The following is a 15669-nucleotide window of genomic DNA, read 5'->3' on the forward strand; positions in this document are numbered from 1 at the left end:
TGCTCAAGGCTTTCTGGCGGCCAAAGAGCAGATCAGTGTAGTTGAGCCGGGCTTTGATCTTTCCCGCATTGGGTGGCTGAAGGAGATCAAGGATGGTCAAGTAGTTGGTGATGATGACATTAGCCTCGATCTCCTTCCCCAATTCAATGATGAGAGTGAGCCTGAAGAAGATGGCGAGGATGGGAATGAGCAGCACAGGAATGAGGATCAAGGGAAGGAAGATCCTCAAGCTGGGACAAGCCAGGGCAACAACGCCAACAACGAGAACCTGGCTTGAATTTGTTTTTATTTTATGAAGTTGAAATTTTTCTTTGGGCATTGCCCCGTTTTATTTTCATTCCAAATCATGTATGGGCATCGCCCCCTTTTCTCTACTTTAAATGGATATCATCTTAAGTTCATTCGTTGTTTTTAGTTGTTCCCAACTTTCGTTGTTATATACCTTAGCCGATTTTTCGACGAGGCTTGGTTTCTAGTGGCCACTAGAATTGCCAAGGCTTTTAACTTTTGAAGGCGATACTTTCTTATTCCGAAAGGTTTACTCGCGGTATTTGCATACCTTGATACGATTTGCATTGCATGAACTTCAAAAAACATACGATTCTGTTGAAATGATCTTTTCATTAATTTTCCTTCGTATGGGAACAATTGTCCCTTCATTACAATTGTCGCCTCATTAAAAACCTTTCCAAAGAAAGGGAAAAAGAGTGCGACTTCATTTACATTTGTTGTTTCTACTAACTAAAATACTGCTTTAGATGAGAGGCGTTCCATGTTCGTGGAACCTTTTGACCGCTTAGTTGTTCCAACTTATAAGCTCCTCCTCCAACATCGCCAATAATCCTGTAAGGCCCGCCCCAGTTGGGTGAGAGTTTGTTGTGTTTATCGGGTATTGTATTTTTTCGGAGCACTAAGTCTCCTACCCTCATTTTTCTTGGCACCACTTTTGTTGAGAACTTTCTTGCCACCTTCACTTTTCCCGCCTCATTTCTTATGTGGGCCTCTCGTTGTTCCTCGGGCAGCATAATTAGATTTGCTATTAAGTTTTCTCCGTTGTCATTTTCATTAAACCGAGCCACTCGCCAATTTTGGTTTTCAATTTCCACTGGGAGCATGGCGTCAGTTCCATAAGTTAGACGATACGGGGTTTCCTTTGTGCTTGACTGCTCCGTGGTGTTGTATGCCCAAAGAACGCCTGGTAGTTCCTCCGCCCAAAGCCCTTTTGCTTCATCCAGTTTCTTCTTTAAACCCTTCAGGATAACTTTGTTAGCCGATTCAGCCTGCCCATTGGTCTGTGGATGTTCTACAGAGGCAAATCGCATCTCGATTCCCATTTCTGTACAAAATTCTCGGGTAACACTACTTGTGAATTGTGTTCCGTTATCCATTACTAATGCCCTGGGAACCCCAAATCTACAAATAATCCTTCGCCACAAGAAGCTCCTGACCTTGGCGGCCGTGATAGTTGCTACTGCCTCAGCCTCTATCCACTTAGTGAAGTAATCAACCGCCACGATGATGTACTTCATTTGTGCCTTCGCCACAGGGAATGGTCCTAAGATATCGGTCCCTCACATGGCGAACGGCCAAGGCGACATCATGGTTGTTAATTCTTCTGGTGGAGCCTTGTGTAGGTCAGAAAAGACTTGACATTTTTCACATTTCTTAACATACTCCAAACAATCCTTCTTCATCGTTGGCCAATAGAATCCTGCTCTTATCACCTTAACTGCCAAGGATCGCCCGCCAATATGACTAGAACACACGCCTTCGTGGACTTCCGCCATTATTCCGAGGGCGTCCTTGATATCGACACATTTGAGCATAGGAGACATGATTCCTCGCCGATACAACTCTCCACCCACCAGTGTGTAAAAACTGGCTTCCCTTCGTTTTGCTCTCGTGTTCAAATCATCCTCCTTTGGTGGGTTCTCTAAGAAGGTTTTAATCGATTCCATCCAAGATATCTCGCCCTCACTGACTGACTTTACAGCTTTCAACTTTATTTCTACCAAATCAATGCTCGGGCGAGGCAGGGTTTCTTGAATGACTGTCTGGTAGTTGCCCAATTTCCCTGTGCTTGCCAACTTCGCCAACACATCAGCCCTCTCATTTTGTCCCCTCGGGACATGTTCTATTTTGATTTCTTTGACCTCCATCATCAATCTGCGCACCACTTCCAAATATTTGGACAGTTGCGGATCCTTCACCTGGTACTCACCTTTCACTTGTTTAACCACTAACTGCGAATCTCCTTTGATAAATAACTTCTGGACTCCCAATTCAATGGCCAACCTTAAGCCGGCAATCAGAGCCTCGTACTCAGATTGATTATTGCTCGCCTTGAACTCGAACTTGAGAGACTGTTCAATGATCATTTTATCTGGACTTTCGATTGTTATTCCCGCCCCACTTCCAGTGTTATTAGAGGATCCATCCACAGACAGGACCCATTCTCCTTGAGTCTTCTCTCCTTCAGTGGGTGTTAATTCCGCCACGAAGTCAATTAAACTCTGGACTGTGACTTGGCCCCTTGGCTCATATTGTAAGTCATACTCTGACAGCTCAACTGACCAGCTAACCAATCGCCCTGATAAATCAGGCTTCTGAAGTACTTGCCTTAAGGGAACATCAGTTTTAATTTTGACTTGGAAACTTTGGAAGTAAGGTCTGAGGCGCCTTGCAGTTTTCAGAATCGCCAAAGCCGCCTTTTCAATTTTTTGGTACCGCAATTCTGCCCCCTGTAAAGTATGGCTCACGAAATATATAACTTTCTGCTTTTTTCCTTCTTCCTGGAGCAAAACCGTACTTACCGCCTTGTCAGTAACCGCCAAATAGAGCACTAATGGAACGCCTGGTGTTGGCTTGGAGAGTACCGGTAATGTGGCCAATGTTTCTTTCAATTTGGTAAAAGCTTGTTCGCATTCCTCTGTCCACTGAAACTTTGAATTCTTTTTTAAACATGTGAAGAACGGGGCCGCTTTGTCACCCGCCATTGGCAAGAAACGTGACAAGGCGGCCATTCGCCCTGTCAAACGCTGAACCTCCTTTACACTTGTTGGGCTTTTCATTTCCAAGATCGCCCTTCCCTTATCTGGGTTTACTTCTATTCCTCTTGATGTTAACATAAATCCCAAGAATTTTCCTCCCTGGATCCCAAAAGAACACTTCTCAGGGTTTAACTTCATTTGATATGTTCTTAACTGATCAAACGCTTCTTTAAGGTCGCCGCCATGATCACTAGCCCTGGCGGATTTTACAATCATGTCATCCACATACACCTCCATATTCCTGCCTACTTGCTTTGAAAAAATTTTGTCCATGAGCCGTTGGTACGTAGCTCCTGCATTCTTCAAACCAAAAGGCATTGTCTTGTAACAATAGTTAGCCTGATTGGTCATGAATGCTGTACTTTCCTCATCCGAGGGATGCATCATAATCTGATTATAGCCCGAATAAGCGTCCATGAGACTTAAAAGTTCATTCCCTGAAGCTCCATCCACAAGCTTGTCAACATTGGGAAGTGGGTACGAATCTTTGGGACACACTTTGTTCAGGCTCGTGTAGTCCGTGCACATTCGCCATTTCCCATTGGCCTTCTTGACCATTACAACATTGGCGAGCCACGTTGGGTACTGTACCTCACGGATGAAGCGGGCCTTGATCAATTTTTCAGTCTCTACTTGTACAGCCTTGTTCTTTTCTTCACTCATTCTTCGCCTTGGTTGGATGACCGGGGTCGCCCCTGGTCGTATGGCTAGTTTGTGAGTGATCACCTTGGGATCAATCCCTGGTACATCATTGATGGTCCATGCGAAGAGATCTAGATTATCACCCAGAAGGGTGATTAGTCTGTCCTCTTGTTCTGTTGTCAAACCACTGCCAATCTTTAGAAACTTGTCCTTGACTTGCACCTGCTTGGTTTCCTCCAGCGGTTGTGGGCGAAAATCATCAGCATCATCTCTTGGGTCCAAGCTAAATCCTTCTTGTGGGAAGATTTCTGTAATTCGGTGGCTCTCCTTGGCGGCCTTCCGCCCATAGAGCGCCACGCTCCTCAAATAGCATTCCCTTGCTGCATTCTGGTCTACACGCAATATCCCGACCTTCCCGTTGCAGGCGGGATATTTAACAGTTAAATGAGCAGTTGAGATGACCGCGCAGACCTTGTTGAGGGTGTCTCGCCCCAAGAGTACGTTGTAATTGGCTCTACACGCCAATACTAAGTACTTTACTTGAAACTTCTTGACAAACTCTCCTTCTCCAAAGGCAGTCGGAATTTCGACGTATCCCCGCACACTGACACGGTCTCCTGTGAATCCCACCAAAGTTCCCCTGTATGGTTTCAAATCTGATTCCTTTAGTCCCAGGCGATCAAAGGCGTCTCCATAGATGATATCTGCCGAAGATCCCTGGTCTAAGAATACCTTCTTTGTCACATAATTGTTAACCCTAATTGTTACCACAATTGGATCGTTGTCATGGGGAATTACATGCGCAAAATCCTGAGGGGTGAATATAATAGGGGAATGATTCACCCAACACTCGCCTTCGTTCGACTCCTGTACTGAGTGTACTGCCGCCACGTAGCGTTTTCTGGCCTTACTTGAAATTGCACCCCCGCCAAATCCTCCTGCAATAGATGAGCATTCCCCAACAGGATCGCCCAACTCTTCAACTATCTCTTTACCTTTACCTTTGTCCCCTTGAGTGATTTTAGCTACCTCCGGCGCTGCTGTGTCTTTGACAAAGTTTGCCAAATGGCCAGCTTTAATCAAGCGATCAATTTCCCGCCTTAAATTCCAGCAATTATCTGTCGTATGCCCCAACGCTCTGTGGTACTCGCACCACCTATTGGTGTCCACGTTAGCTGGCGGCCGCCGTGGGGGTGGTGGGTACTGCACAACGTTGGTCTGTCCAACCGCCCTTAAAATGGTACTTAAGGGTGCATTCAACTTAGTAAGTGGGATTGGCGTTGGCGAAGCACCAGGCTGACCAGCTGTGGCAGCAGCGGGACCTTGTGAATTTCTGTGCCATGTATTTTGAAAGCCAGGTTTAGAGTTGTGGTATGGTCCCGGTCTTGGTACACGGGGGGTTTGCGCTATCCTGGTTTCCTTCCCCGCCTTAGATTTGTCTTGTGAAACACCGCCAGATTGAGACTGCTTACGTCCTTCCTCTCTTTCTTGTTTCTTCTGGTCATCTTGCTCAATCAATATGAACTCTTGAACACGAGCGCGAAGATCCATCATATCCTTCGCCGGTCGCCTTGTTAAGTCTCTATTCAAATCTCCCGCCCGAAGGCCATTTTTGAATGACGCCAAACAGACATCTGGATTTTCATCCTCCAACTGCACCGCCATCTTGCTGAAGCGTGCCATGTAGGTTTTTAATTTCTCGCCTGGTTGCTGATGTATGCTGATAAGATCAAACATTGTTGCTTTTGTGGTTTTATTGGCGGAAAATTGAGTCAGAAACTTAGTGGACAGATCAGTGAAATTATCAATGGAGAAGGGCGGTTGTCGAATGAACCACTGCATCGCCATGCCCTTGAACGTGGAAGGCAATAATCGACATTTTACCGCATCCGACGCCCCGCCGATCACCATTTTAGTATTGAAGTATCTAAGATGCTCCATAGGATCAGATTCGCCCGAAAAGGCGTCTAATGCCATGGTTTGCAGGTGCTTTGGAATGTCCACCCTAGTGATGGCTGGAACAAAAGGTTGGAATTCAACTACATCCTCCGCCTCCAGGCGTTGTTCTTGCTTAAAATTCTGCCGCTGAGTAAGATACTCAACTTGGGCTTGCAACTGCTCGTTTTGGGACTGCACCTTCTGCAAGGTATCTAACATTTGTTGCAAAGTCGCAGGCGTGATACCTGTCACTGCCTCTTGCGCTCTCCGTGGAGCAGTTGTTTTAAGATCTTCCAAGTTCACGTAGTCAGGCGGCGTTGAACGCCGCCGAACACCTGGATCTGATTTAGCGATCAGATCTGAAGGTCTTCCCGGAGCTGCATTCACCAATGACGCCGGCGACGGCGCCACTGAGTGGACCCCCTCCGAGGAAGCTTCCTGCTCTTGGTCGTCCAGTACGGGACGGTTGTTGTTTCGTCCGCCGGCGCGACCGCCGTGTCGACCACCACCGCGCCGGCGATGATCGCGCCGACCTACGCCGTATGAACGAGTCTCCATGGCTCGCGATTCCTCCTTCTGTCACCGGAAGAGCTGAGTCTTCCCCACAGACGGCGCCAATGTTCTGTACTAGGGCAAGCTTACGTAAGAGAAAGACAAAAAGTAACCCTAGCAGAGCACTAAAATAGCAAAACTACCATAAAAGGAATATTCTCATTAATGCTGAAAAAGTTGGTCTCGTACAAGTGGATGACCTCCCCTTTTATAGAGGGGGTGGTCATGATATGGATCTTTCCTATATTTGGGCCTGACAATCAGGGCCCAAATCCCCGTACATATAAGACAAATCCAAAGGAATCTTCCAGCTGGCTTGTGGGTCCATCACCTAAGGGAGGGCAATGAAGCTCGTCATGTTGCCTTTCCCGCCTTGGCTATCGTCAATGGTTTATTGTTCATTTTGGGCGGGACATAATCTTCTTTATGTCCCGCCCAGTCCACTAAACTATTTGATTTTCGCTTTTACTTTTTTATGAGTGATTGCTACAATCTTTAAAATCCTTAAAATTGGTTTTTATTTTCATAATCTAAATATTAGAAGTTAAGAGAATTAGTATTGAATCACAATCCTCGAGGAATCGATATTTATTACTACGGGCAACTTTGTACACTTGCAAAGGAGCTATCAAGTTTTTGGCGCCGTTGCCGGGGATTGTCTTTCCAATATTAGTTTTAATTAATCTCTTTTGTTTAGATTTTTTGTCTTTCAATTATTATTATTATTATTTTTTTGTTATTTCATCTTTATTGAATTGGTGCTTCTAATTAGTGTGTTCAGTGTATGCGAGGTACAGTTGATCCAAAGACATTGCTTTTTGATCCAGAAATCGACCGCACCTTTCATTACCGGTTAGCACAACAAATGTAACACCCCGATTTCGGTGGCGTCACTTTAGTAACCAAAATAAACTTAATGCGGAAAAACGTGAATATATTTTTTTTTTCGATTATAACTAAGACAAGACTGAAATAAATAAAACCCAAGTGCGAAAAGTAATAAAACTAATATACAATATATAAACAGCCCCCGTTGTAAGTAGCAACCTCGTCACGAGTGAACCTCCAGTGACGGGTAATAGAAGAGTAGCGCCCGTAGGCAAAAGTACAAACCAAAAGAAAAGGTTAAGTGTCCGCAACACTATCCCTCAAAATGAGAATAAGCTGGCCCATCGGCCTGAAACAAGACTTCCTAAGTCCAACCAACTCTCTGTGATTCCCGTAACGAAACCACACAAAAAGCTATAGGTGGGAAACTACCCTGTCCCGAATGAAACAAATGATGTTCAGAGCTAAGACTCTACTCCTACACTAATCCCATCTCGAGGAGCTCACCCTAACACTCAATCCTACATGCTAGCGTGATCGTCGTCCGAATCTGAATCCAGAACGACTAAGTCTAGGTACATCCTCCGTCCTCCGCTCGCTATCGCGATGCGCTCCTGTTCCAGCATCCCAACTCTAGTTTCCCCCAAAGGGTGAACCGTCGTGAACTAGTCCGCCAAAGACATCTGACAAAGGGCGTTTGTTCGCCAAAGCACACACAGAAGACGCGAGTCAACTCCAAAGAATTATGTAAATAATAGCAAGGATAGATACAGATAATAGGATAGCCACTTAGGCTTTTAGCTAGGGATAACATCCTAGGGTTGCATATCTCATGATGAATATAAACGACGATAAATCACAGTTAACATGCCTCAAATAGAATTAACAAGTATCAAACACACTCATCACTAAGTCAGTATGCATGTTGCATGAAATGATATGCAGGTTAACCCAGTTAACCACATGCATTCCGGAAAGGGATGGACATCAAACGGATCAGCCCTAACACCAGCCACGGTGGAACCATTTCGGCCCGCGTGCCTCTTACACCACACAAAGGTAGCCAGATCAGCAGTAAACCCGTAGGTCTGCCATTTCGGTCTGCTACAAGAGACGTCTACAAACGCTCTACCACGGCATTCCGGGTCTTATGACCATTTTGGAAACCGACGAGGTCCAGAGTACGTCCTGTGTTAATACCTCATTAATGTTGCATGAATGCAAGATGATTAGTCAATCAACGTCTCCGATCTCACTCGACACGTCGCCACGTGTTCTAGCTAAATTAATGTCTCTAAAAGCTTACCCTAAGGTAAAGTCGATTCTGCGACAAAAGACACACTTCACAACAACACATAGCTGCTCCAACAGCACAACAACAAACGCTGCTCCAACAGCACAACAACAAACGCTGCTCCAACAGCACAACAAACAAACGCTGCTCCAACAGCACAACAACAAACGCTGCTCCAACAGCACGACAACAAACGCTGCTCCAACAGCACAACAAACAAACGCTGCTCCAACAGCACAACAACAAACGCTACACTTGGATCCGACGACACTCCTCGTTTTTCCAAAACTATGATTTGACTTCCAATGCCTTCCTTCGAGGTTGTTATCATTACTTAAAGATTTTGAGGTTATTTAAGGTCTTATGAATTTTCTTTATAAAATAGATTCCATTTTGTCTTATCGCAAGTCTTATACATTTTCAGGATCTCCCAATCCCAAGTCGCTTCCAGAGGATGTCTCGATCCACTAAACAAAATTAAGGCCCGAACCTCGTCCGTCCTATCAAACTTTCTAAAAACTCTCAAATAAAAATCGGCATGACCTGCCCGCTATTCTCACGATTCAGAATCTCAGTTTCTAGTGCAAAGCATATTTAAATCATCACAATCAACAACATGTCATATATCCATAAATCTCATCATAAACACTTAACACTTAGCGTATAAAGCATCCACCACACATCCTAGATTACCCACATAGCACATAGCATGTAAGTCAATCTCAAAAACATTCAGTAGATGAATCATCTACATTGTCAGCCGAAGCCTCAGAAAACATTTTCCAATCACACACAATTCCAGTGCATAAACAGTAAACAATGTCGAAGCATCGACCCTAAGCATTAACTAGAGATTCAGTGAGAAGCCCTCACCTGTAGATTCTCCAGGACGATCTCCTAACACTTGTTCACAATCAAAGGCTTGCTCCTCTAGGAATTCCTCAAAATCTATCGAAAACCACAGAAATACTATCAGAATCTATCGAAAACTAAGTTATCGATACTTACTAAGGTTACTCGAAGTAATCTATACTCTAAGGTATGATAATCTAGCGCGAAAAGACAAGTTTTCGGAAAAGGAAATTTCCTCCTCCCCCTTTAATAGGTTCGGCCACTTTTCACAATTGTGGGGCTCGATTGTTTCTTCGATCAAACTTGGTTCCTATGCTTTCATTAGCCGTAACTAAGGGTATTCTGAACTCGGAAAAATTATCGGATCAAAAACTGTCGCAGGGGTATTTTGGTCATGATTTTTAACTTAGAAATTTCAAAACTGAAATCCCAAAAACCAAATTTTGCAGGGACGTTACTAACGACGTTTATGACAACTAATCCTACTAACACTAAGCTAAGGCGATAGTTTTTAGCCTAAAGGTTGAAGCTTTACCTCAAAAACTCCAAAAATGGGTATTTAAGGCTAAAATTGATTCCGGCGGAATTCCGGCGACATAACGGAAAATCTAATCCGGCAGAAGTGATCTTGGGCACATATAGAAGAGGTTTAGAATCAGAAATGAAAGATTCAGGATATTTTTGCAAAAACCCATAAACTATCGGCTCAGAAAAGTCTACAGAAAAGCTATGGAAAAAGCGATCAGAGGTAAGGATTAGCGACTATACCTCGAAACCTTGAAGCAGCAACTAACGGATCAACGATCAAGCAAGTAATGAAGAAAATTCTTCTTCCTTCTTCCTTGGATGAACTCGCGGCCTTGAGGAGAGAAAATGGAGGAAAATTTGAGTTTTTCTTCCTTTCTTTGCTATATATAAAGGTTGGAAATTCGCGGGAAAATGAAAGTTTCGCGAATCTGATTTTTCCGGCGTCATTCTCCGTGAATTAATAGATATGTTTTGGCGAAAGAATTCCAAAACTAAAATGAGGTCTCTTTGTATTTTTGGCAACTAAAGCATAGTCGGTATAAAACTATTTTACCCGATAAGTTGCTTTTTGCATCGGATGTCGGAATGGAAAACTTCCTTCTGAAGAAAGATTGAAATCATCAAGAGAAATGGGTGTACGCGTGTAGAATATTCATTTGAAGCTCTGAATAGAAAAAGTCTTCATCGTCGAGAAATTCTAGGGTTTTGAAATACCAGGGATTCGGTTTCGGCAAACTTCCGATGATTGGAATCAGACGTTCGTAGATCCTAGAGTTTCGCCTCGAAACGATTGTGATATATGGAAAAAAAGAGAAGTTCTAACATTTCTCTGAAGATTTTTGGAATTAACTTCCGTCGTGCCTAAAAGTGAAAATTAGCTATATACTAGGGTTTCTGACCTAGGTTTAAGCGTAAAACGATCGTGCTATAACTTTTATCGACTTCAATACGAACCTCAGACTTTTCCTGAACTTTCTCCTTCATACATTTATTTCATTTACTAAACTCTTGTTCAGGTTTCCCTTCGCCATGCATCAAACCTACTGGTGAATAAGAATTTATTCACTTGGTATAAACTGAAAAACTTGGGCCTTACAACAAAGAAGAGCCATTGCATCTGCAATGGCAGCTGAAATGAATGCTGAAACGAATGTTCAATTGGAAGCGCGACTTCGAGCGGAGTTCGCAAGGACTCAAGAGGAACGGGTGCAGGAAGCAGTGCGCCGAATCCAGCAAGAAAGAGAGCTAGAGGAGGCCAACCGCCCTCTCAGGGATCTGAATGAACCTATCATGAGTTATGATTACCCAGGAAGTATAGCCCCTCAGAATGCCGAGGCTCGGAACTTTGAACTCAGACCTGCACTCATCAACCTGATCAGTCAACATACTGAAGATGCTCATGCTCACCTAGAGCGGTTCATCAGAAACTGCAGTACAACACGTCTTCCCAATGCCGAGCTTGTTCGTTTGCAACTCTTTCCTTTCTCAATAAGGGACACAACTGAGGAGTGGCTTAACTCCCAACCTCAAGGCAGCATAACAACTTGGGAAGATTTAGCTAAGAAATTCATTAAAAAGTTCTTCCCTCGTAACTTGCTGAGGAAGCTGAAGAACGACATCCTGGTTTTTAAACAGGAAGATACTGAGAATCTCCATGAAGCTCTAGAGAGGTTCAAGAAACTGTTAAGGAAGTGCCCTCAGCACAACCTCACATTGGGAGCACAGGTGGAGAGGTTTTATGACGGCTTGACTGATTCTGCCAGATCAAACTTGGAAGCAGCAGCTAGTGCCGAATTTGATGCTCTTTCAGCTCAAGCAGGTTGGGACTTAATCAATAAAATGGCTGAAAGTGCAGTAAACTCTACCAATGACCGCCAAAACAGAAGGGGTGTACTGGAAATAGAAGCGTATGATAGGATGGTTGCTTCAAACAAGCAATTATCTCAACAAATGACAGATATGCAACGACAGTTCCAGGCAGCCAAGATATCGAATGTGAATAGTATCCATTGTGGAACATGCGGTGGCCCTCATGCCAGTGAAGAGTGCGGAACAGATTTTGACGAGGAAGTTAAGGTTTTGGGAAATTCCCAAAATAATCCTTATTCCAACACCTACAATCCGGGGTGGAGGAATCATCCTAACTTTTCCTGGAGGGAACAGAACAACTCCAATCAAGGAGGAAATAATCAGAGACAATATTCAAATCAACGATTTCAGTCTCAGAATTCAAGACCTCAACAAACTCAGGATCACGACAGTGGCAGTGGGAAGAAAAGCTTAGAAGAGCTGATGGAGAATTTCATCAACAGAGCAGATACCAGTTTCAAAAATCATGAAGCTGCTATCAAAAATTTGGAGACTCAAGTGGGACAGATGGCCAAGCAAATGTCAGAAAGACCCCCAGGTATGTTTCCTCTAGATACTGTCATTAATTCTAAAGAAAATTGCTCTGCCATAACTCTTAGGAGTGGTGCTACCTTGAGTGAGCCTAAACAGAAAATTGTAGAAAACAATAATGTCAATGATGAGTTTGTAGGAGATATTTGAACCTTTAGGGGAAAATAAGAAAGAACAGAAAGAAAAAGAAGAGGAAAAGAGAAAAGTAGAATTAGAAAAAAAGTTTACAAAAGTCCCTTTTTCCCCTTTCCCCACTAACATAGCAAAGAGGAGGTTGGAGAAGCAATTCTCCAAGTTTATATCTATGTTCAAAAAGTTGCGTGTAGAGCTCCCATTCTCTGAAGTTCTGGAAAAGATGCCTCAATATGCTAAATTCATGAAGGAGATACTCTCAAAGAAAAGGAGGTTGAGTGAAGAGAATGAGATCGTTGAGCTTACTGAGGAGTGTAGCGCTATTCTACAAAGGAAGCTTCCACCCAAACGAAAGGATCCAGGTAGTTTCACCCTACCTGTTAATTTTGGGGCTTCAAAGCAAGTGAGAGCCTTATGTGATTTAGGGTCAAGCGTCAACTTAATGCCCCTATCAATGTTTGAGCGACTTAATGTTGGAGAGCTAAAGCCGACAGTGATGATGCTTCAATTAGCGGATCGCTCCATAGTGGCTCCATGGGGAGTTGTTGAAGATGTTCTAGTAAGAGTAGGAGAGTTCGAGTTCCCGGTAGACTTCGTGATAATTGATATGGATGAGGACTCTAAAATACCATTGATTTTGGGAAGACCGTTCCTAGCCACTTCACAAGCGAACATAAATGTGGGGAAAGGAACAATATCTTTAAGGGTAGCTGATGAGAAGATCACTTTCAACATATTTGACCTGAAGCCAAAACCAGTAGAGAAGAATGATGTATTCTTGGTGAAGATGATGGAAGAGTGGAGTGATGAAAAGCTAAAGCAGTTCTTCCTTAAAGAAAAAGCTGGAGCATCAAATAAGAAGAAAAAGGAAGACGCGCAGAGCGACCAAACTAAGCAAGTCTACTCAATGAACATGGTTGTCAACTCTGACCATAAGGAGGAGATCAACTCTGAGCAGAAGGTAAAAGATGGGTGCTTCCAATGGAAGCCAAAGCGTAAGAAAAATGAAAAATCTCATGTCCTTCTTAATTCAAAACTTAATGATTGTGCTTTAGCTCTTGAGGATGCATGCAAAAATCTAACTAATGTCTGTGCTCAACTAAAAGATCCCGAAAGTGCAATGCACTTTGGGATAAACCCCAGATGACATTCCTAGTCTAGGGGAGTCTAGCAAAGACTATAAAATTGCGCTTTTTGGGAGACAACCCAAGTGATAGTTTTAGATGTATTTGGTTTCATTTCTTAAGTTTTAATGTCAATTTTGTTTTGCTTTCTTAGTATTACTAATTTTTCTCTATTTGTTTCTTTGTCATTAATGTTAGTATTAATTGGAAAAAATGCCAGCCTTACGAGCCAAACACAGGTACTGGAAAAAGCTGCATAGAATTTGGCGTGATTTCAGTGTTTATTCCGTGCGGTTGCGCGGATTCATGGCTGGGATCAAGGCTTCTGGAATTTTTGGCGCAGAACCTGACGCAAATTCAATGCAATTTTCGCGCCATAGCATGAATCAAGATGGAAAACATGGTTCTGGAAATTGTAGCGCGAACTCGGCGCGGTTCCTTTGGAAAAATGGTGCAATAGCACCAACTTCAAAACTTGAAGATAAGAGATTTTTTGTTATCAAAAGAAAAAAAGAACAATCCTATAATATCTGTAACTGATCTAAATTCAACTTATCTTCACCCAATTTTGAAATTTGAAAAGAACTATATCCTTCCCTTGTTTTATTATTCACGTGTTCTTCTTTTTCCTATTCTGAAATTTTCTTCTTCTCCAACTCACTTGATTCGAGTTTTAATTCCATTGTGAACCCATTTTGTTCCTTTCTTTTTCACGTGGTTCTTTCTTAACCAAGGTATATTCTTTTTCTTCACTGACTTCTCCATGGTTAAGCAGAAACAGAAAGGTAATTCTTCAAAGTTGCACGTTTGAATTTGGGGTCTGAAAAATATTGTGGGGTTTGTTTGTTTTTTTTTACAGGATTATCTTGGATGGAGAAGGCTTCAGCATTGGAGCTGGGAGACATGATGATGATGAGCCTCAGGGCTCAAATTGAGGGAGTTCTTGCCTTGATCTTTTTACTTATTTATTTTAGTTTTCTTTGTTTTGTTTCTTATTCAAGTGGAGTCTTGTGTGGTAGTAGTTGTTGTGTTTTGTGGAGTCTGTTTACCCTTATATGCTTGTGTTGTGCACCATGTTACTAGCATGTCTCAAGCGGTTTCACCCTAAATTTAAATGCTTGTTTTGTTTGTGAAAATTGCTGAAAATAAGTTATTTGGGGTGATTCACATGTGGGGAACTGTTTGTGTTAAGAGAATGAGAGATGGGTAGCTTTGGGAACCTGTGTTGAGTTGCTTGGAAACACTGTTTTGAGTTCTGATTATGGGTACACTTACCCTTTTGTTTCTGAGTGTTGAGTGAATATTCTGACATACTTGTACCTGCTTGAACCTGTTTTGATTTGCATCTCGATTGAATATGTGCAGTTTTGTGATTCAGAGAGAGACTTATAGGAATTTTTGTTGGCTTTCAGAATTTGTGTTCATATTTCCCTTAGTGGCCCCTTTGAGCCTTAATGATTATTTATTTGGTACCTTGCTTTGGTGATTTGTTTGGTTGTTAAGTGATCTTAGTTACTTAAAAATTGGAAAGAGCTTAAAAAATTGTAGGCTTCTCTTCTCTCAAAAAAAAAAATGAAAAGGAAAAAAATGTAAAAAATTGAGGTATGTGCCTCGGAACAAAGGGAAAGAAAAAAATATGAAATAAGTGAGTAAGGTTATGGGGGTGGTCATCCAACTTTCTATATTCCACAATCACTTCATTACTTTGTTCCAAATGACGATAAAAAAATAAGAGGGAGAGCCTAAATGTGTTGAATCTATTGCTCTTTTGTGCGTCATGAAAAAAGATCACTTAACCAACATTGAGTAGCCCTTTGAGTTGTCAATTCTTTCAATTTCATACCTACATTGCACCCTTGGCCACGTTACAACCTGATGAGGTCTCTCCTGATTGCTTTGCTGTCTTATTTGATTTTGAGTTGAAAGATAGCCAGGTTTGATGCACTGTACTTGTTTGTTCATGAGCTGAGAGATGTGTGAGCTTAATTGTGTATGGACTCTTGACTTTGTTACCCAGCTGCTTGTAATTCTCACTTACTGAAGTTTATTCACTTTCTTATCTTAGCACTTGCATAAACTACTGTGATGAACCCTAGGTTTTTAAACTGAAAATTTGGCATCTGATTTAGGGGTGATTAGTAATGTGCTTGAGGGCAAGCTAATTGAGTTTACGCTTGAGGATAAGCTGTCGTTGAGTATAGTGGTGTGTTGACCCGGATATATAAGGGTGTTTTTGTGGGTCTTTTATTTTATTTTTAATTTATTTTCTAAGTTTTAATTATTTTTTATGATATTTTTAAGTAATTTTCGGATTTTTAATTATTTTAGG

At 42.4% G+C, this 15669-nt stretch overlaps 1 protein-coding gene and 1 non-coding gene across 2 annotated transcripts; one reads left to right on the top strand and one right to left on the bottom strand.

Moving 5' to 3' along the window:
- Positions 1–10806: 10806 nt before the first annotated feature.
- Positions 10807–12234, top strand: LOC130738193 (uncharacterized). Its single transcript, XM_057590130.1, has one exon. It carries the CDS (start codon positions 10807–10809, stop codon positions 12232–12234), a length of 1428 nt encoding a protein of 475 aa, XP_057446113.1.
- Positions 11287–11393, bottom strand: LOC130734866 (small nucleolar RNA R71). Its single transcript, XR_009018204.1, has one exon. It is a non-coding gene; the product is annotated as a small nucleolar RNA R71 (small nucleolar RNA).
- Positions 12235–15669: the final 3435 nt, after the last annotated feature.

This window comes from Lotus japonicus, chromosome 1 (assembly GCF_012489685.1).
Source record: "Lotus japonicus ecotype B-129 chromosome 1, LjGifu_v1.2".
Lineage (NCBI taxonomy): Eukaryota > Viridiplantae > Streptophyta > Magnoliopsida > Fabales > Fabaceae > Lotus > Lotus japonicus.

What these genes read in the sequence shown, in the direction of transcription:
- LOC130738193 (XM_057590130.1), top strand. Translation starts at nt 10,807, where the DNA reads ATGGCAGCTGAAATGAATGCTGAAACGAATGTTCAATTGGAAGCGCGA.